Here is a 22,925-nt window from a genome sequence, read left to right on the forward strand (position 1 = left end):
TATCCTGGTCACGTCATATCTGGAGTATTTTGCTTGTTTCTGGGCACTGCAATTTTTTTTTAAATTTTCAGGCAGCTGGGATTAAGTGATTTGCCCAGGGTCACACAGCTAATAAGTGTCAAGTGTTTGGTCTGAGGCTGGATTTGAATTCAAGTCCTTCTGACTCCAGAGCCAGTGCTTTATCCACTGTGCCACCTAGCTGCCCCAGGGCACTGCATTTTAGAAAGGATATTGGCAAGCTGAAGTGGATCCAGAGGAGGGCAACCAGGAAAGTAGGGGACTTGCCATACCAGGAATTGAGAAAGCAATTGAGTTGTTTAGCCTGGAGAAGAAAAGTCTTAGGGGATGTGACAGGAATCCTGAAGGATACCAATGGCCCCTGTGTGGAAGAGGGCTTGACTTGTTTTGTTGAGCTTCAACAGGAGCAGTAGGTTGAAATTGCAGAAAGGCAGATTTCTGTTAGTGCTCGAGGAAAAATGAAAAACCAGAAAAAAAAATTCCTAATGATTAGAATTCTCCTAGAATAGACCGCCTCCAGCTCAAATAGTGAATTTTTCCTCCCCAGGGTTCCTCCAGCAGTGATGCTAAAGGAGGGATTTGAAACACATTATAAGAGTTGATGCTATAAAGACTGAAAAGTGATCATCTGGTACAGTCCAAGTGACGAATACTAGTCATGGCTTCAGTCTTCCCAACATCCCAATCAATCAACAAGGGATTTTTGTGTTAGAATAGCCCAACATCACGATGGTGAGATTCTGTGATCAGCTCCCACTGAAGGGGGGCAAATCTTCCTATGTGCCATGTTCCAATCTATATCAGCTTGCCTGAATTTGACCCTGTGACCTAGAAGTGAAAGACACCATGCCCTACAGCTAACAGACTTATGGATAATCTCCCAGCTAATCCAAACATACCAATTATGACTAGGAAGGAAGGCAATGACTCATCTCATTGTATGGGAGAACTGATGACTGAACTGAGGTGAGCAGCCCTGAAGTTATATTTTGGTGCAATTTCCTATAGGCCCTCAGTTTTGGTAGAATTAAGAGCTAAAAGATCACGAAAAAAGATAGCTATTATTTCCGGGTCCTATATCACGTGTCTATATCCAAGTGTTGTGGATTTTGCTAGACTGTATTTATTCTGATGGTGTAGTGAGACGGACCTGGGTTTTGAGATACCTTTGACCAAATGCCTTAAGTCTGGCCAAATGGGCCTTCTTGGCTGTTCCTCACACAAGGCACTCTGGCCTTGTTTTCTCTGCCTCTGTACCATGCTTGCAGTATATGCCCTCGCCTCTGCCTCTTAGAATTCTTATTTTTCTTCAAAGCTCATGAAACTTTTCCCGATACTTCTTCCTCCCCCACAGCAGCTGCTAGTGTTTCCCCCAAAAAAATTACCTTGGAGAGGGGATCTCCCAAAAAAAAGTCAAGAAAAGAGAGCCAGGGAAAGTTTGTTTGCTTGTTTGTTTTTAAACAGAAAGGAACAAAAGGAAGTTCAGAAGGAAACACAAATAGGATAGCTTTGAAAGTACCCTGCCAAAGAAAAAAAATAAATAAAAAAGAAAAAATAAATAAAAAGAAAAAAAGGGAAAAAAAAGAAAGTAGCCTGCCAAATTCGTTATATGCTTTTTTTAAAAGCAACTATATTTGAGAATTGTCGTTTCCCATATAATTCTCTTTTCTATTGTGTTTCATATATAGAAATTTGGGGGTAGGGTGGGGCTGTATTTCTGAAGTTCAGAATAAAACAATATAATTTTTAAAATGTGGCTCGTTTATTTACACGCAATATCAGTATTATTTACATGCAATATCAGTATCATTTACATGCAATATCAGTATTATTTACAAGCCTATCCTATCCTGGGAAATACGTTTTGCATCACAGTCAATAGACTTCTTTTTCTGTATGAAATAAGAATTTATAAAAGGTACTTTGCAAGCCTTCAAGTGCTTTATAAATGTGAGATATTGTTATTATTATGTAACCAGACTTTTTGGCATTTTCTTATTACCTTCTGAAGTCACTAAATTTTATAGCTTTTTAGACAGGCAGCATAAGAATGCTAGCAAATGCATTGGGCAAAGATGCAGAAGTTCTGCGTTCCAGTGTTGATTCTCCCAGGTCCTTGCTTCAGGGAAGTAGCTGTACCTCTCTAGACCTTGGTTTCTTCAGCTGTAAAATGTTAAATCCTTTTTTCCACCCTCTTCTAGCTCTAACAGTTTATGCTGTGTTAGTTTATAGCTTAGAATATATTTTAAAAAATTTACTCCTTGAAAAACCTGGAAAGACTTGTATGGACTGATGCTGAGTGAAGTGAGCAGAACTAGGGGAACACTGTACAGGGTAACAGCAACATTTTTCAATGATCAGCCATAATAGACTTACCTCTTCTCAGCAATGCAAGGATCTCAGACAACTCCAAAAGACCCATGATAGAAAATGCTAGCCACATCCAGAGAAAGAACTATGGAGTCCGAATGCAGCTCAAAGCATACTATTTGCTCTTTTTTTCTTCTCTTTTGTTTCTTCTTTCTTGTGGTTTCTCCTACTGGTTCTATTTCTTCTTTACAATATGACTAATGTGAAAATATGTTTAATAGGAATGTATATGTAGAGCCTATATTAGATTGCACACTGTCTTGGGGGAGGGAGGAAGGAAAGAGGGGGAGAAAATTTAAAACTCAAAAGCTTATGGAAATGAATGTTAAAATTAAAAATTAATTAATTAAAAGAATAAAAATCAAGAGAGTTAGAGTAAAAAAAATTATTCTTTGATACGTTGCTGCAGTAAAATATAGACCAAAATATATCTAAATGTTTCATGGGAAAAATCTATTTTAACATCTGGATACAAAGTAGGAAATATGCTATTTTAAAAACTCAGAGAATTATCCTATTGTGTTTGAAACATTCCAGGGTCTTCTACATGAAACAATACAGCTGTCCTCTGGTGACCAAAGTGGTGGCTTCTCATTCTGTGATGATGGGGCTACAGACTCTAGCTAATTAATGCTTTTTGCATTGTTTGTACATTTGGCGTGTTTTTGGTCTGACATGTCAACCTCATAGGTCCTAAAAGTACCATCAAATGAGGATATTTATATAATAAGAGGTTAAGTTACATAGTACTCTATACTAATTTGCATACTTGTCTCAGTTCTCTGCCATGTGATAAGTTTCTTGAGAGCAAGGATTGTCATTTCTCACCTTTGTAGCACCAATACCTTGCAGGAAGTAGGCATTTGAGAGTTAGAATCAAATTGAAAACATACAGACAGAACCCTGCTTTTTCAACACAATATGACAATAGTCTGTACTATAAATCCCTTAACATTGTAAATTCACATAATCTCAGAGCCGAAAGGGATTTTTGGAGGTCATCTAGTCCAACCTGCAATGAATACAAACTCTCTCTACAAGTTTCCTGAGAAGTAATCATTTAGCCTGTGCTTGAAAGCTTCCAGGGATAGGGAACCCACTAATTCTGGTGGGCAGCCTGTTCTATTTCTGGACAGTTCTAATTATGAAGTTTTTCCTTAAGTTGAGCTGAGATAAGGCTCTAAAAGGTTCTTGTTTTGTGTGTTTAGTTGTTTTGTTTTTTAGGAATTATATTCTACATCATGTGTGGTCTCATTTCATGCCAAATAAAAACAATAAATTACTTTAGGAGACGTCACAGAAGCAAGTTTATCCTGTTGAGTGATGGTTAGTCATAATTGGAATTGCTTTAGAAGTAATCCTGTCCACTCAAAGCCATGTCAAATTGATAGCTATTTGATTTTTCAAAGCTAGCATTTATGTAATCAATGTCATGTTACAATGGTTTGGCAAATGTTCAGAAGGTATATGAATCAAGTAGCATTGAATGGGATCCCAAAGTACAAAACTGTACTGACTTCACTTAGATCTAGATGGTAGTTTTTTGATTATATGATCATCTACAAAAGCCTTCCCATGTTAAATATAGTCTTTCTAAATTTTAAATAAATGTGCTTATTAGAATTACATTATTTTCAAGTTAAAAAAAACTCTAGGGTCAACTAAGTGGCACAGTGGATACAGCATCAGCCCGGGAGTCAGGAGGACCTGAGTTCAAATCCGGCCTCAGACATATGATACTTACTAGCTGGGTGACTTGTAGGCAAGTCACTTAACCCCCCATTGCCTCACACACACACACACACACACACACACACACACACAAAACCCTCTAAAAAATAAAAAACTCTCTAGCTTAATTCTTAAAGGCCAGTGCTTACCTAATAACTTCATATCTTCAAGATAACTTAAATGTGTAATCATATATGTAGTGAATCTGTACATAATTGAAGCAGAAATTCCTAGCTCCTGGTCATTTAAGTAGAATGATCTTCAACTTTCAAGGGATTCTCTATTCCCCTAAGTTCTTTTTTTTTTAAAAGGCTCTTAAAAAGTCAACATATAAATATCTTTCCCACATGATGTTTAAATGGTATTGACCACTACAAAGCATAAATAGGGGCATAGACTCAGAGCTAGAAGAGCACCCAGACACCATCCAGTCCAACTCCATCAATGTACAGATGAAGAAACTTTGGCCCGGGGAGGTTAAGTAATTTGCCCAAGTTCATCCAGCTAGAACATATCAGAAGAAGGGTTTGAACTTAGTTGAACTCTCCAACCAGCGTATTAAGTAGTGTCACCAACCAGCCAAGCATTTACTCGGTGCCTGTTGAGTGCCAGGTGCTATGCTGGGCACTGGCCATCACAAATAAAGAATGAAGCAATCCCAGGTCTAAAGGAGCTTATATTCCAATGAGATGGTTATGCCTAATAATAGTATATTCTCTCTGAGCTCTTTATCCAAATTATTCACATGCAGGGACCCAACTTCACAGTGTGAAGCAGACTTCAGCTTTCTTTCAGTACAATTTTAGAACTTGCATGATGTCATTTAAAGATATTTTTACTATTTGATGCAAAAACTAATTGTATAAACTTAGTGCTCACTTTAGGATTCTCACCTCCCCCCTCCCATCATACTAACAGCACAAAATGTAAAAATCAGACCTTTTCTCAAAAACATTTTTTGATGTTTCATTGTAGATTTGATTTGACAAGAAAGTTTCATTATACAATTGATTTGGTATGTAAGGCACTAGACTAGACACTGGATTAAAATATAGGCTGCTTGCAGTATGGGGCTCTAAGTTATGATTAAGTGAAGGCACAGATGCATGTCTGTCAAATCTGCCAGTGATTTAAAAAAAAACTTAGCAGAATAATTAACCCCTTGGATAATATGATCTGTTCCTGATCTATGAAGTTGAAATTTGCTTGAATGAATGAAAAGCATTTCTATGTGCCAAGGGGTTTGCTACATGCTATGGATACAAATACAAGAGCAAGTTAGTTCCTACCCTTGAGAGTGCTTACACTCTAATATAAATGGTGGCCAGCAAGGTTTTGGTTTTGATCTGAAAAGTGGTCTGGATGGTAAATGAAGCTATAGACAATTGATTGAAGAACCTTTTCCAGAAGCAAGAAATAAAAAAGTGAGGAGAGAGGGGTAATTTTTTCAAGGATCACCCAGGTCACATCCCTTATATAATTTAGGAAGATGGTCTTTGGTGGTGCTTTAGTTTTAGTTTTTTGGTTTTATTTTTTGTTTTTGCAACAGCAACTCTTACCCTGTGGTTAATTTGGTAATGAGTCTTTCCAACGTAACCAAGTTGATCCTTAGATATGCAGGCATAGGTTACTAACGGCTTTTCTTAATTTGGTAGAATTTATTGGAGCTTGTTCTCCACTGGGTTCTCTCCATTCCATAATGAGGCATTAGGACACAAATTTTTGTGAAGGAAGATAAAATTTAAGAGGGTTAACCAAGTTTGGATCCAAAGAAAGGTTATGAGAAGGAACTTCCCATACCTACTTTGCAGGAGTGGCAGACTATGAGTGTGCAATACTACATACAAGGACATGCTCTTTCCAACATATTGGCTAATTTTGATGAATTGTTTGGGTTTTCTCTCTTTATTCTTTGTTATAAGGGATGGTTTTCTGAAAGGGAGAGTGTAGAGGGGTGTGTTGAGGAATGTAAGTGATTAAAAATAAAATCTATAAAATTTTTATTTTTAACAATTTAATTGGGCTAAATGTGAAGTCCTATGCTTTGGTTTTTTTTTTTTTCAAAATCAACAGTACAAGTATAAGATGAGAGAGGCATGGCTAGAAGATTTCATGTGTGGAAAATATTTGGGGGATTTAGTGGATCATTATTGCAATGTAAGTCAACAATGTGACAAGGCTGACAAAAGAAACTAATGCAATAGCAGGCCCATACTTGGGGCAGCTAGATGGCACAGTGGATAGAGCACCAGTCCTGAAGTCAGGAGGACCCGAGTTCAAATCTGGCCTCAGACCAAACCCTTGACACTAGCTGTGTGACCGTGGGCAAGTCACTTAACCCCAATTGCCTAAAAAAAAAGAAAGAAAAAAATGTGAAAAAGATAGCAGGCCATACTTATTAGAGATTTAGTATTTAGAATAAAGGAGATGATCGGTCCGTTGTACTCTAGCCTAGTCAGACCCAATCCAGAATATTGCCAGTAGTTCTAGGCACCATGTCACAAAAAGACTTTGACAAACTAGAACATACCCAGAGGAGAGCAATCAGGATGATGAAGGGATTGAAAATCATTCCTTAAGGAGGATTGTTAAGGGGAAAAAAAATGAGGCTCCTCAGCATAGTCGAGAGAGGGCTTCTAGGCTGGGGGTGGAAAGATAATTGCCTTCACATATCTGAAGGGCAACCGTGGGCATGAGAGATGCAGCTTTACTTGGTCCCAGAAAGTAGAACTGGAAATAATGAATGGAAGCTGAGAAGACTCCACCACGTAAGGAATAATAATTATAATCATAGGTCACATGTATTTGCTTTAAAATTCACAAAGCACTTGATGTACATTTTAAAGCCCTTCAAAACCTGGCCTCCCTTTTTAGCTTACTGTGGAGTGTGATCGTACTCCATTAGAATGTAATCTCCCGGAGGCCAGGGACCATCTTTTCTTTTTTGCTTGTGTTTGTATTCCCAGAGCTTAGCACAGGGCCTGGTACGTGTACCAGGGAAGCTGTGTTGATTGCCTGACCCTACACTATACAGTCTAGACCAATGGGCTTTCTCTGTGTTCCTCATTCCCAAAGGCATCTCTATGCCTTTGTACTGGCCTCTCTGATGCCTGGAATGCACTGCTTCCTCACCCATACTTCACAGAATCCCTCATCCTTCAAGATGCCGCTTAAGCACTCCTGATTTGAAGCCTGTCCTGATCTCTCCCAACTGCTAGTATCTATCTCATATTAAACTGCTGTACTTAAACTACTACTATCCTGTATTGAACTTATTCTATTTATATGTATTTCACATGTATTCATGTGCTTATATGATGTTCCCTCTATTGTACATGAAGTTCTTGAGGGTAGAAATGATTTCATTTTTTACGTTTCTGTCCTTACTGCCTAACACACAGTAGGGACTTAATAAATGCTTGGTGATTGATTATCCCATTTGTTAGGGGGAGGAAAAGGCTTCCTAACAAATGACTGTTCCATAAGTGGAGTGGGGAAGTGAAGTGGGCTTCCCCTCACCCCGTTAAATGGTATTAATTTAGAACCTGGTGATAAGATCATCTTTGCGATTCTCTGAAAACAAAGATAATTTGGGAGATTTGTCTTTCAAAAAAGAATACATAAACCTAATTGACTGGACTTTTATTCTTAGCTTTAAACTCTATGGCTCCAGGTGGGGGAGGTGGAAGGGGGCAGGGGCATGGAAAGACACAAATGTATTGGCTTATACATGATTCTGCATGTTTAGAATGCTAAGCTTACCTATCAACAGATACTGTGTAAAACCATGATGCTAAAAAATTCCCTTTAATCAGCATGATGCTAAAAAAAATTCCCTTTAATAAGCAATAAGATATCTCCCTCTCTGCTCCTCCCAACATTCTGTTCATTAGTCTGTAGCCAGCTGCTATAGCCTATGTGGTTTCTGTAGGCTTCAGGCCAGCTAGCATATGCAGGTAAAGGAGCAGATAGTAGATGAAGAAATAGATGACTCAAAGGCCCAACGAAAATTCCTTGCCAAGTAGCACCATTCAAATTGGACCCACCTGTCTCCGTCCTGCAGCTGTCTCTGGGAAATGGTCTCATCCAATCAACTTAATTAGTTAGAATGAAGGGGTTTTACTGACTACCTTCGAATAGCTCTGAGGCTCTGAAATTTAATCAGTCCAAAAGGGGAAACTTCTTGTGAGGACTTGAAGCTGTTGTTGAACCTCAGACATTATTAGAGGAGAAGATGCTCTGCCAAATTTCCCAAAAGGCTAACATTAGGGCTGCCCTATACATTCACACTGTGAAGAAATAATGACACTCCTTTCATTAAACCATATGGTTGTTGAAGGTCTTATCCATCTTGGTCACAATGCTTACTTTGGTTACAGGTATTTTACAAGCTAGAAAGTAAAACATCACAAGCTAAATTACCTCTAGGTATAAATGTACTTTTTCTCCAAGTGCTCCATTACTACTCACCAAGAAGCTTATCCAAAGTGCTGTATTTAGACCCTTCCTGCCTTAATTCTGTAAGGCCATGATCTATTTGCTGAGCCACCATTGGACATCTTCAAAAGACTGTCAATCAGTCACCAGTCAATAAGCATTTATTAAGTACCTACTATGTGCCAGTTACAATACTAGTTGTAGAAAAAAATGACTGTAATAAGTACTGTGTAACTACAATGAGCAAAAAGTTTGGCCCTAGGGGAGAGATTAGAAAATTTACCTCCCTCTCTTCTTTTCAGGGGGTGGGTAACTATGGATATAAAATATAAAATACATACGTGTTGTGTGTGTGTGTGTGTGTGTGTGTGTGTGTGTGTGTGTGTATCTTAGGCAATTTCAGTTAAGTAACTTGCCCAGGGTCACACAGCTAATAAGTGTCTGAGGTCAAATTTGAACTCAAGTCCTCCTGACTCCAGAGCTGGTGCTCCATCCACTACGCCACCTAGCTGCCCCTGGGTATAAAATATTGCATGAGTTTTAGACTCGGTTGATGTTTTAGTTGGTTTTACAATTTTTTTCCCTTTTTCTTTTTCTTTTCTTTTTCTTTTTTTACAAGGGAAAGCTGATTGACTAAGGGGGAGGGAGAGATATATTCAGAAATGATGGTGAAATGAAAACAAAAGATATCAATAAAATGTTTTTTTCTAAAAGAAACATTGCAGAGAGCACAAGAGGTACCATAATACTAAAGAAAGCCAAATGTTCCCCAATCTTCAAAAAAGGAAAGATAGTAGAATTGAAAAATTGTAGGCCAGTGAGCTGAACTTCAATTCTCAGAAAATTCTAGAATGTATTAGTAAAGGGATAGTGAATATCTAGAAAAGGAAGCAATGATGACAAAAAGCCAGTCCATCAAGAACAGGGACATGCTAGGTTAATGTTGTTTCCTTCTTTGATGGGGTTATGAAACTCAGAGATCAAGGGAATTACTGTAGTTATATTTTGCTGAATCTTTTTGGCAAATTATTTGACAAGTCTCATTCTATTCCTGTGTAAAAGATTGGGAGATGTAGAACAGATCATAGGAAGATTTGGATGCATATAAAGCTGGCTGAATGGCTAGACCCAAAGGATAGTCATTGATGGTATTGATGGATCACAAGCTTCATATGAAGCAAACACTGATCAGCTGGAGGACTGCAACACAACCTAGGGAAAGATTAATGGGCTCTTGGGCTTCATTTAGGGTGGGGAGAAAGGAGATACTAGTCCCACTGTTCTCCATCTTGGTCCAACCGTGTCTATACTGTTTATATTTGGAAAAGGAAGCATTGCATTACAGATAGATTGTTGAATTCAGTTAGGAAAGACATTGGTTCTGATTCTGACTCATACTTACTAGCTGTGTGACCCTGGGAAAGTTAAAAAAGTTTCAGTCACACTATCTATAAACTGGGGATAATAACGTCTACCTTGAATGGTTATTGTTGTGAGGATCAACTGAGCTAATTCATATTTATAATATAATATACTTTGAAAGCCTTGAAGTGCTATATAAATGGGAATTATTGTTGTTATAACAGCCAGCACATTTTAGGAACAACACTGGTAAACTGTCCAGAGGAGGTCAGGATGAGAATAGAACTGGTATTCATGTTAACAGGGAGACTGAGTTGAAGGAAATGAATGTTTAGCCAGAAGAGGAAACTTGGGGGCTGGGGGAGGGGCAGGATAGTCATCTTCAAATACCTGAAGGACTGATGTGTTGAAAAGGGATTATATTTGTTCTTTTTGGCACCAATGGGTTCAGCTAAGAGCAACAAGAGAAAGTTGTTAAAAGAGGTGAGGAAAAACTTCTTAACAATTTGCTGTCCTAAAGTGGAATGGACTGTTTTGGGCCATGATAGGTTCTTCCTCATTGGAAGAGCTTCCTCATTAAGGAAAGGCTGGGTGACCACATTTGGCCTTAATGTAGGGAAGATTCTCTTTCACTTACAGCTTAGACTAGATTACTTCTGAGGTCACTTGAAATTTGAAAGGTATGTGATTCTGTTTGTACTTAGTTATCATATTGACTAGAAATGATTTCTTTTGTTTTCCTGTGCTTGTCTCAATCCCCTATAGAATATAAGTTCCCTGAGAGCAAGGACTGTTTTTTTTTTAATCTTTGTATTCCCAGGACCTACTTAAGTACCTATAATAGTCATTAAGTGTGTGTTTGAATTGAACAGAGCATTTAGAATAGGAATTATAATAAAGATGTCCAAATCTTTCACTGATTAAAAAAATATATGTGTACATGCACACTTAGGCTCCTGAATCAATCAACAAGCATTTATTAAGCAAGTAATATAGGCCAGGCACTATGCTTGGTCCTGGGAATATAAAGACAAAGATGGATGCTATATAAGCCCCTAAGAGGACAGAAACTTCTAGGGGAAATAACATGTATGTATAAATATATTTAAAAAGTAGAAAGTGATTTTGTCAGGGAGGCACTAGCATCTGTGGGAGGGGTGCTTATATAAGAGGCACATTTAAGTCTGGTTTTGAAAGAACCTGGAGATTCCAAGACATGGAATCCAGGAGGGAGAGTATTGCAGGCCTGAGCAATAGCCTTAGCCTGAGCAAACTACAGAGCTGGGAGGTGTAATGGTAACACAGGAAGAATGGCAAGAAGGTTAGTGTGGGTGGACTCTAGAAAGCCTGGGAAAATAGGTTGGAAGAAGAGCTTGTATTTGATTGTAGAAGCTGAGGAGCCATTGGAGCTTATAGCAGAGGGATGGCATGATGAGAAAGAAGGCACCTGAGGATAAGGGAATGAGTAAGAGTAAATGCATTCTCAGAACCCAGAAGCCATATTTAAAGGACTCTGGAAGGACTCAGTCTTTTTTATTATTTTTTTTTATTTTTTTAATATAAATTTATTTATTTTTAGCTTTCAACATTCACTCCCACAAGTTTTTGAATTCCAAATTTTACCCCATCTCCCCCTCTCCCACCCCAAGATGGCATGCATTCTGAATATCCCTTCCCCTAGTCTGTCTCTCTTCTATCTTCTCCCCTTCTCTTATCCCCTTCCTCTTCTATTTTCCTGTAGGGCAGAATAGACTTCTGTACCCCATTTCCTGTATTTCTTATTTCCCAGTAGCATGTGAAAACATTTTTTTAAACATATGTTTTTAAAACTTTAGGTTTCAAATCTTCTCCCTTCCTCCCTCCCCACCCACCCTCATTGAAAAGGCAAGCAACTCAATATAGGTTGTACATGTGCAGTTATGCAAAACATGTCCATAGTAGACATGTTGTGAAAAACTAACTCTATTTCCCTTAATCCTATCCTGCCCTCCCATTTATTCTTTCTTTTGACCCTGTCCCTCCTCAGAAGTATTTACTTCTGATTACCCCTTTCCCAATCTGCCCTCCTCTCTATCTTCCCCGTGCTCTCTTGTCCCCTTCTCCCCTATTTTCCTGTAGGGTAAGACAGATTTCCATACCCAATTGAATGTGTATGTTATTCCCTCCTTAAGCCAAATCCTATGAGAATAAGATTCACTCATTCTCTCACCTTCCCCCATTTCCCCTCCACTGTAAGAGACTTTTCTGTTTTTTTTTGTGAGATAATTTACCCCATTCTACCTCTCCCTTTCTTCTTCTCGAGTATAATCCTCTCTCATCCCTTAATTTTATTCTCCAGATATGACCCCTTAATCTTCAACTCACCCTGTGCCCTCTATCTATCTATCTACATATACATACATATAATTTTTTCCTCCAACTACCCTAATACTGACAAAGGTCTCATGAGTTATAAATATCATCTTTCCATGCAGGAATGTAAACAGTTCAATCTTAATAAGTCTCTTATGATTTCTCTTTCCTGTTTACCTCTTCATGTTCCACTTGAGTCCTGTATTTGAAAGTCAAATTTTCTATTCAGCTCTGGTCTTTTCATCAAGAATGCTTGAAAGTCCTCTATTTCACTGAATGACCATTTTTTCCCCTGAAGGATTATACTCAGTTTTGCTGGGTAGGTGATTCTTGGTTGTAATCCTATCTCCTTTGCCCTCCGGAATATTATATTCCATGCCCTGCGGTCCTTTAATGTAGAAGCTGCTAAATCTTGTGTTATCCTGATTGTGTTTCCACAGTACTTGAACTGTTTCCTTCTGGCAGCTTGTAATATTTTCTCCTTGACCTGGGAACTCTGGAATTTGGCTACAATATTCCTAGGAGTTTTCCTTTGGGATCTCTTTCAGGAGCAGATCTGTGGATTCTTTCAATTTCTATTTTGCCCTCTGGTTCTATATCAGGGCAGTTTTCTTTGATAATTTCTTGAAAGATGATGTCTAGGCTCTTTTTTTGATCATGGCTTTCAGATAGTCCAATAATTTTTAAATTCTCTCTCCTGGATCTATTTTCCAGGTCAGTTGTTTTTCCAATGAGATATTTCACATTGTTTTCTAATTTTTCATTCTTTTGGATTTGTTCTACTGTGTCATGATTTCTCATAAAGTCACTATCTTCCAATTGCTCTATTCTAATTTTTAAGGAAGTATTTTCTTCAGTAATCTTTTGGACTTCCTTTTCCATTTGGCCAATTTTGCTTTTTAGGGCATTCTTCTCCTCATTGGCTTTTTGGACCTCTTTTGCCATTTGGGTTAGGCTATTTTTTAAGGTGTTATTTTCTTCAGTATTTTTTTGGGTCTCCTTTAGCAAGCTGTTGACTTGTTTTTCATGATTTTCTTGCATCACTCTCAGTTTTTCCTCTACTTCCCTTACTTGCTCTTTTTGAGCTCTTCCAAGGCCTGGGACTGATTCATATTTTTCTTGGAGGCTTTGGATGTAGGAGCTTTGACTTTGTTGTCTCTTCTGGTTGTATATTTTGATCTTCTTTTTCACCAAAGTAAGATTCTATGTCTGACTCTTTTTGCTGCTTGCTCATGATCCCAGCCAATTACTTGAGTTTTAAACTCTTTGTTAAAGTAAGAGTCTGCTTCCAGTGTGGAGAATGTATTCCCAAGCTTCAGGGGTTTGTATAGCTGTTTTCAGAGATACTTGTAGGGACCTGTAAATTTTCAGTTCTTCCAAGGTGGTATGATAAGGGGCAAGGTGTTTACTCCTTTCCTGGCCTGTGGCCATAAGTATTCCTTTCTGTCCTGTAACTGTGAGGAAGGGTTCCTCTCCACAGCCACTCCAAGCTCTACCACGCCAGCGTTCCTTGTCACCCCAGCACTGCCGCCAGAGCTGTGACTCAGATCCAAACAGGGGCAAAGCAAGAGATTCCTGCCTCAGCACTGGCAAAGAGATCCCTGCAGTCCCTCTCTGATCAGCCACTGGATTCCCCCTCAGTCTGTGGGTCGGAAGCTTGGGAAGCAGCTGCCTCCCCCCAGGGCCATGCTCTTGGGGAATAGAGCTGAAACCCCACCTTCCTGTCTCAGCACCACAGAAACAGATTTTCCCACTGACCTTCTAAGTTGTCTTTGGCATTGGTGGATTGAGGAGTCTGGAAACCTCCACAGCTGCTAGAGATTCAGTCCTCTGAGGCCTGCTCCAGGTTTGCTGCAGCCTGCATGCCCATGCCGCACTGCGCTGTGCTCCCAGCCCGGGCGATACACCTTTCTGATCAATCATCCAGGTTGTCTTGGGCTGGAAATTTGTTTCATTCTGTCTTTTTGTGGGTGCTGCTGCTTCAGAATTTGTTTAGAGCCATTTTTTAATGAGTATTTGGAGGGGTTTGGAGGAGAGCTCAAGCAAGTCACTGCTTTCACTTGCCATCTTGGCTCCGCCCCCTCTGGAAGGACTCAGTCTTGAAATGTTTAACCAATAAACATGATATGCAGTCTTCTTTTGCCCTGAAAGCAAATGTGATGATTTCCCTCAAGTTTTACTTTTTTTTTTTTACAATTTTCTAATTTACTTTAAATAGCATATTACATATTAGGATCACAGAACTTGGCCAGAAATTACCTTAGAGATTATTTAGTTCAAAACACTCATAGGTAAAGAAAATGAGGGAGAGAAGAGAGAGTTTCACTAGGGTCATAAAAAGAATAAACAGCAGAGCCAGGATTCAAAACCAAGCCTTTGGACCCCAAATCTAAATGTTTGGGTTTTATCAGTCCCACAAGACTAGAAACTCAGAAAGGGCAAGGACCTTCTCTTATCTAAACTTTGCATCTCCCTGAGCACCTAGCACAATGCTCTGCACACAGTATACATTTGTTCATTTATTTGCAGTATATATTAAGTGTTGAGAAGTTTTCAGAAGACAATTGCTACTTAGTATTTCATGCCTTTGTTAACAGCTTAAACACCTAGTGCTTTCAAAAAATACTTCCATTGTGAATCTCCAGACATTACTGGACAATGCATTTCTCTGTGATGAAGTAGAAAGAGGACTTGGTTCAGGGTCAGAGGATTTAGGTCAAAATCCTGATTCTGCTACTTGTTCCTTGTGTGGCTTTGGATAAGTTACTTCATCTCTCTGGGCCTCCATTTCTTTATCTATAAAAGAGTGAGCTGGACCAGATGACTGAGCTTTAAATGCTTTAATCCTATTATGAGAGAATTAGCTGAGCATTCTTTCTGTATAATTATCATTAATAATAACATGTAATAGCACTCTAAGGTCACAAAGCAATCGATATTTTTTTAAATCGTGGTTAAGGTTACAATGGACCTTCAACACAACACAAAAACAGTCTTTGCTCTCAGGGAACACAATAGGTAGTATTAAATACTTTCCCCTGTATTAAGGTTGAGTTAACTGAGCCGCTGAAAGGTTGTAACTTGCCCCAGGTCATAAGGCCATTAAGTAAAAGTGCTGAGATTTGAACCTGTTTTTTACCTCCTAGTCGATTGTTCTTTTCATGACATCATGCTTCCTGAAACATCACACACACACACACACACACACACACACACACACACACACACGTTTGGAGGGGTGGGGAGTCCAAAATGAATTCTTTAATGCAAGGACCTCTCAGTGTAGAACTTCTGTATGCCACAGATTAGCTACTCATATGTTTATACATACATGAGTATATGTGACTGTAGATGCATATATATGTATATATATATATATATGTATATATATACGTGTATATATGTATGTATATATATGTGTGTGTGTGTATATATATATATATATATATACACACACACACACACACACACACACACACACACACAAATATTCCCATAAAATACATGTGAATGAGAAAGGCACTGTAACAAGGTAAAGGCACTGTAACAAGGTAAGGACTGGCTTGGGATTCAGGAAAACCTGAGCTTAAACCCTACCTCCACAATGCTTCTCTGTGTTTGGGCAACTTTCTAATCACACATGTCAATTACAAAGTGTTTCTGATTTGCATTAGTGGAGGGAATTTTGACACCAGATATTGATTGTCTCCATAGTTGAACTAGTTTATCATGTGTCTGGACCAAAATAAAGAAGTAATGCATATAATATGTACTAAATATGTATATTAGATGCATACATATGCATACTATATATACAAATATACATGCATACATATATAATTTTGTATACATTATATGTATGTATGTATGTTTATACACACACACCCTCAACAGTTATTGAATTTTCCCAGCCTTAAATATATATAAGGCAGGAAGGAATCTGCCATTCTAGCCTTGCTTTTTAATTCCCTGAGTCATCCTAAGATAAAGCCTTCCCCATTTGGTGTCTTTGTTTTTTGAATGGAAAAAATAAGCAGAAGAGTATAGTAATTGTCTCACGAAAACTGAGGTCATCGGGTGGGGTGAAAAGGGGAATTGGTAAGTAGAGGTGGGGCTGTGGAAAAATTTTCAGGAAGGTGGAGTCTTTCAGACTCTCCCCACTCTTGAATTTATTCATGAAGTTGCTTTTAGCAGAAGTTGTTTGGATCCTTTTAACTGAGTGCAAATTCATCACATATTGAGGCCAATTCCGCATCTGCAGAAGTTATTTCCTTAGCACAGATAAATCACTTTTGTTAGTGAGTGAATTATTTGGGGCCTGTTAGTAAATGTCTGTTGCACCTGAGTGGAATGAGCTGAACTGGCAGTCTGGCTGATTGACATAATTTGGCAAAAGATGACCATACATAGGAAAATCGATTCCACACTTTCTGCCTCTGTGATCTTGGGTTCTGTGATCTCTTACATGCTTCGATAGTTTGGAGATCTGTGATTTTCATCCATAAGGGAAATCCTTTCATCTATTCAGATCTTTACACTTCCATACCTAGGAACATAGGTTTTAAAGTTGCTAAGCAGAATCAGCTTATTATAGCTTACCCCCTTCTTTATATTCTGCTGTCTAGCCAAACTGATATTGTTGGTATTCATCACATGAAACATTCCATCTCTCATCTCCTTTCCTTTTTCGTAACATCTCTACACACACCCTTCCCCCACTTTGTCCCATGCTGCCAACAGCACTCCTTTCTTGCCTCTGTCCTGAATCCTTAGCTCTCTCTAAAGGCTTTGCCGATACCTCTAGCTACTGTTGTCTCACCACCTCCTGCCTATCCCTGCCTCATCAACCTGCGACAAACTGATCTTTTATTTATTTTGTTTATATTTTAATAGATTTATACCTGTACATGCCGTCTCCCTGATAGGATATAGATCCTTTGATGCTAGAGACTTTCATTTTTTTAACTTTGCATCCCCAGACCTAGCACAGTGCTTGGCCCACAGTAGATGCTTAATAAATGCTTGTTGATTGACTGACTGTAGCCAGTTTCTCTTCAACTTGCTAGTTGGCCCTTGGATAATGTATATGCACAGTCTGTCTTTGGGCTTGTGCCTGAAGACCTTCTAACTTGGCAGGACTTGCTAGAACTTGTAGCCTTTAAGACCTCAGGATCATCATCATCTTTCATCATGATGAGTCATCAAAAGAAGACTTTACTGGAGGATGATATGGAAGAGGTCCTAAAAGGTTCCAGCCAAATACTATTGTTTATTCAAATGGAAACTTTTTAAAGACCCATGCTCATTTCCAGGAGGCAGAGGGTAGAGACCTTTTCACTGAACTAAATCAATCTTGCTGAAGTTCTGCCTTTTCATTAGGGGAATTGGTTCTGTGTCTTTAGTGACAACACATTTTGTGCCCCACAGAGTGTTTGGTGTTTTCAAACTGATTGATAGTGAAAAATCAACAAGGTACTTTGCCCATTTTCTGTGATTCAGGACATATGGATTGCCCTTCAGAAACAGCTGAAGTATCTTATGTTCTGTTCCAGCATCAGCCAAATTTGAAAGATTTCTTTCCATTGTTTCCTATCTCCGTCTCTCTTCTTGTTTCTACACAAAATGTACTCAGAAACAACAGGGATGATGCAATTTCAGGGCCGAGTGGGACTCGTCAGTTGGCCTAATGGTTTGGCCACCAACTGTAGCACTTTAGCAAGAAGGGCCATTAGTTGGAGATTTAGGCTTCCCTTAGTCTGGGGATGGGGAATGACTGAAATACAGATCCACACAAAGATAAGTTTGGAATCCACTAATTTAATATTCTCATTACAGGATGAAGCGCATTCAGAAGTACACGGATCAGATACTTAAAACTTAACCACTCCTATTATCACCTTTTTTTTTTTTCACTTGAAACTCTGGAAATCAGACTGTTGTGAACACTGAAGGCTGAATCCCCTTGTTGATGGAAATGCCACAAAATCCAAGGGGAGAAAACACCTTTATTTCAACCCAGTCGTTTGTTTTTTCCAGCATACCCACTCCAGCTGAGAATGGATTTGACATCGACTCTCCGGGCACCAAAGAGCTATGTCGCACACCCTTGAGCAATGGCACTGTACTTTCAAATGCTAACAGTCCTTTAGACTCCTGCATGCAGCCCCTCTGCAATGCCACATCTGGCAAATCCAGCCCCTGTAGTGAAGAAGTCAAATATGTGTCTTCAGAGGGAGAAAACATTGCCTGTGGCTGGGGGGCTTTCACCCCTGATTGTTTACAGTTTTTCAATACACCCAAAGGAATACTCTTCTTCCTCTGCATGGCCTCCTTTCTTCAGGGGATGACGGTGAACGGCTTCATCAACACAGTCATCACCTCCATAGAGCGTCGCTATGACCTCCACAGTTACCAGAGCGGTCTTATTGCCAGCTCCTATGACATAGCAGCTTGTGTCTGTCTGACCTTTGTCAGCTACTTTGGAGGCACTGGACACAAACCCAGGTGGCTTGGGTGGGGGGTGTTGGTAATGGGGGTTGGCTCCTTTGTCTTTGCTTTGCCTCAGTTTACCACCGGTAATTATGAAGTGAACTTCTCACAAGAGTTTGGAACATGTGGCTCAAATCAAAATATATCCTGTGCAGGAAGTACCTCAAGCCTCTCCAACTACAGGTTTGTCTTCATGCTCGGGCAATTCCTTCATGGGATTGGTGCAACACCACTGTACACTCTGGGAGTGACCTATCTCGATGAAAATGTCAAGTCAAACTACTCTCCAGTCTATATTGGTAAGTGTAATAGCCTATCAATGAAAATTTTTCTTTCGGTTATTAAATACACATGGTAGTTCCACTGGCTTTCTTAGAATGGAAAATGAACTACCACCAAATGGGATGCTATGAAAATGTGTATGTGTGTGTGTGTGTGTGTGTGTGTGTGTATGCAACTAGCAAAATGTTGTGCTTTGCAGAGACAAGGCCTGCTAATAAGTCATCATTCTGAAAGTAAGGGAACTTACCAATGAGAGAGGGAAAAAAAGGCAAGTGACATATCAGGTTTTAAAAAAAATAAGCTGTGTGTGCACACACATAGGGGGATGGGTAAGTGTGAAACTCTAAAAAAAGAATTCGTTATCTAAGTTTCCTATATAATAGAAAAAAATGTAGTCAGCTTGAAACAGAGTTGTGTCCTTTTTAAGGTTTGCATGTGAATAGGAAATCTACATTGCAAAGTGCAGAGGTTCTTAACCTTTTTGTATGAGGGACCCTTGGCACAGGCTAGTGAAAACTTCAGACCCCTTCTCAGAATAATGTTTTTAAATAATTAAAGGAAATGCCCGATATTGGTTAGAGGCTAGTGAAGATAAAGATGTAATTATTTTTGTATCCAAGTTCATGGCTCCACTGAAATCTATACATGGACTCCTTGAAGGTCCATGGACCTCAGGTTAAGAACCACTGGCTAGTATGTGGCAGAGAAAGGACTTGAACCCAGACTGAGAGACCATGGGTAATTATGCATTTGGTGCCTGAGGCAACTCTCTAAGATCATACATTGAAGATGATGTATTGAGCTAAATTGGCATAGAGAGTTTTTACATTGGGACTTCCCAGAACATTTATTTCCAGACCTGTGATTTAATTGGTGCAGGGAATTTCCAGTGTGATAATCTCTCTACCCAAGCAAATCAGAATTATATGTATCTGAACCTGACTTGTGGGTTCATGGGTGTAAGGAACTTTCCCATCAAGGAAACTCCCTCTACCAATGTAGGTTAGTTTTAGGAAGTTATCTGCAACACTGAGAAATTAAGTGATTTGCTAAGGTCACACAACCTATATGTGTATATCAAAGGAAGGACTTGAACCCAGGTTGTCCTGACTTTGAGTCTGGCTCTCTATCCATTATGCCACACTTGCCTCTTATCTATATATGATTCTATATGTGTGTGTAACATACATAAGAGACAGCATGACATGCATATGCATAGACACATGTATACATATACATGAGTAGGCTAGCATAAGCTTGTATTGGTTCTGGAGAGGCAATTATTAAATTTTCAATGTAAGTATTAATTTATGTCTCAGAAATTGGCAAAAACCTTTAAATCAGTGTTTGATTATTTTGTTGATTGTCTAGACTTAAGAAAGTAATGCACAAAATGGTAATAATGGAAATTAAAATTTTAAAATGTGGCATACATATTTTTTACAGAGTTCCAATTTAATATTTATCAGCATGTGTGTGTGTGTGTGTGTGTGTGTGTGTGTGTGTGTAAATGAGAGATTTTTCTTCATTTTCATTCATAGGTGAGATTGTAGAAGCTACTTTTATAAGTAAAACAGCAAAGGTTTTTCTGAATTGGCACATGAGGAAATGCACAAAGCATGCCCATGAAATGTCATCTATACAATTCTCTCTCTTGCCCTTCTAGATCCCCATAAACATGTAATTTGAAGAGAGCACATCATGGTCACTACAACTAAACATAGTACAAAGCCATCACTGTTAATGAAATAACACAGAGCACATGTTCCAAGTAACTTTGTAATTTCATCTTTATATAGAAAGCAGAGCATATAATATTGTTAATGTTGAAAGAATTTTGAAATTTCTACTTGTTTCTAATGAGTAAACTGGGATGTTATTATTGGGATTTTGAATTTTTCAAACACAGCTGAATCCAGCTTCAGATGAATTGAGTCATTGATATGCCAGACACAGAAGAATTCCAATCTAGCATTTCTGTTAAATTCCTAGTTACAATGCTCAACTGAGTAACTTAGATAAATTTATTTCAGGGGTGAGTCAGTAGAGAATTCATAATTCCATTCAGAAAAAGTTGCAAGGTTAATTCATGAGACCAGAGACAAGTGTTAACCCTGAGCTTTGGCCCTCCCATCATTGACCAAAAGGACCTCAATTGGTTTGTTGTGATTTAATGGCCCCACTTGTTTGGGGGGTATGTCTGTCTTTCCATCATCTGGGAGTTAATGCTTAAGGCTTTTTCACCATTATGCCTCCATGAAACTATTCCTGGACCTATATAGATGAGGAAAATATTGAGATACACATGACACAGGTTTGCATTCAGAGGATCATAGATCTAGAGATGGAAGAGACCTAAGGGGTCATCTAATCCAACTGCCCTTACTTTTGAGTTGAAGAAACTGAAGCCCAGAGAAATTAATTAATTAAATTACTCAGGGTCACACAAGGAATATAGGGTAGAACAAAGATTTGAACTTACATCGTCGAATTCCAAATCCCAAACCACACTATGCAACTCTTTCCCAGAAAATGCTTACTAAGACAACATCTTCATGGGGAGGATATCCCAGCTAAAGTTCAAGTGTGATCTCTTTGTATTATGGCTGCTACCAAGAAAATATCTTTGGAAAATATAACCACACATAAAGAGCTTTCCTAAAGCCTCAGAGATGATCTGGGCTAACCTGTATCCAAATCAGAATCCCATCTACTTCATACCCAACAAGTTGTCATCCAGCCTTTGTCAAAGACTTTCAGTGAATGGGAGTCTACTAACTCTTTTTTTTTAATATAAATTTATTTATTTTCAGTTTTCAATATTTACTTCCAGATTTTGAGTTCCAAATTTTCACCCCATCTCACCCCTCCCCCCACCTCAAGATGGCATGCATTCTGAATATCCCTTCCCCTAGTCTGTCCCCTCTTCTATCTCTTCCCCCCTTCTCTTATCCCCTTCTAGTTTCCTGTAGGTCAGGACAGACCTCTGTACCCCATTTCCTGTATTTCTTATTTCCCAGTAGCATGTGAAAACATTTTTTTTAAACGTATGTTTTTAAAACTTTAGGTTTCAAATCTTCTCCCTTCCTCCCTCCCCACCCACCCTCATTGAAAAGGCAAGCAACTCAATATAGGTTATACATGTGCAGTTATGCAAAACATTTCCATAGTAGACATGTTGTGAAAAACTAACTCTATTTCCTTTAATCCTATCCTGCCCTCCTATTTGTTCTATTCTTTCTTTTGACTGTGTCCCTCCCAGAAGTATTTGCTTCTGATTACTCCCTTTCCCAACCTGCCCTCCTTTCTATCATCCCCCTGCTCTCTTGTCCCCTTCTCCCTCTATTTTCCTGTAGGGTAAGACAGATTTCCTTACCCAATTGAATGTGTATGTTATTCCCTCCATAAGCCAAATCCTATGAGAATAAGGTTCACTTATTCCCTCTCACCTTCCCCCATTTCCCCTCCACTGTAAGAGCATTTTCTTTTCTGTTTTTTTTGAGATAATTTACCCCATTCTATCTCTCCCTTTCTTTTTCTCTGAGTATAATCCTCTCTCATCCCTTAATTTTATTCTCCAGATGACACCTTAATTTTCAATTCACCTTGTACCCTTTATCTATCTATCTATCTATCTATCTATCTATCTGTCTATCTACCTATACATACATATAATTTTTTTCCTCCAACTACCCTAATACTGACAAAGGTCTCATGAGTTATAAATATCATCTTTCCATGCAGGAATGTAAACAGTTCAACCTTAATAAGTCTCTTATAATTTCTCTTTCTTGTTTACCTCTTCATGTTCCACTTGAGTCTTGTATTTGAAAGTCAAATTTTCTATTCAGCTCTGGTCTTTTCATCAAGAATGCTTGAAAGTC

The 22,925-nt window shown here is 38.7% G+C and overlaps 1 protein-coding gene across 1 annotated transcript in view; it reads left to right on the forward strand.

The window, feature by feature from the left end:
* SLCO4A1 (solute carrier organic anion transporter family member 4A1) overlaps positions 1–22,925 on the forward strand; it is an 82,129-nt gene that overhangs the window by 20,995 nt on the left and 38,209 nt on the right. Inside the window, exon 2 of the mRNA XM_020981543.2 lies at positions 18,106–19,058. Within this exon, the coding sequence (XP_020837202.1) occupies positions 18,239–19,058 (820 nt within the window). The 5' untranslated portion in view covers positions 18,106–18,238. The remainder of the gene's footprint in view (positions 1–18,105; positions 19,059–22,925) is intronic.

The sequence above is a fragment of the Phascolarctos cinereus genome, unplaced genomic scaffold (genome assembly GCF_003287225.1).
Source record: "Phascolarctos cinereus isolate Bilbo 61053 unplaced genomic scaffold, phaCin_HiC Scaffold_2;HRSCAF=192, whole genome shotgun sequence".
Classification (NCBI taxonomy): domain Eukaryota; kingdom Metazoa; phylum Chordata; class Mammalia; order Diprotodontia; family Phascolarctidae; genus Phascolarctos; species Phascolarctos cinereus.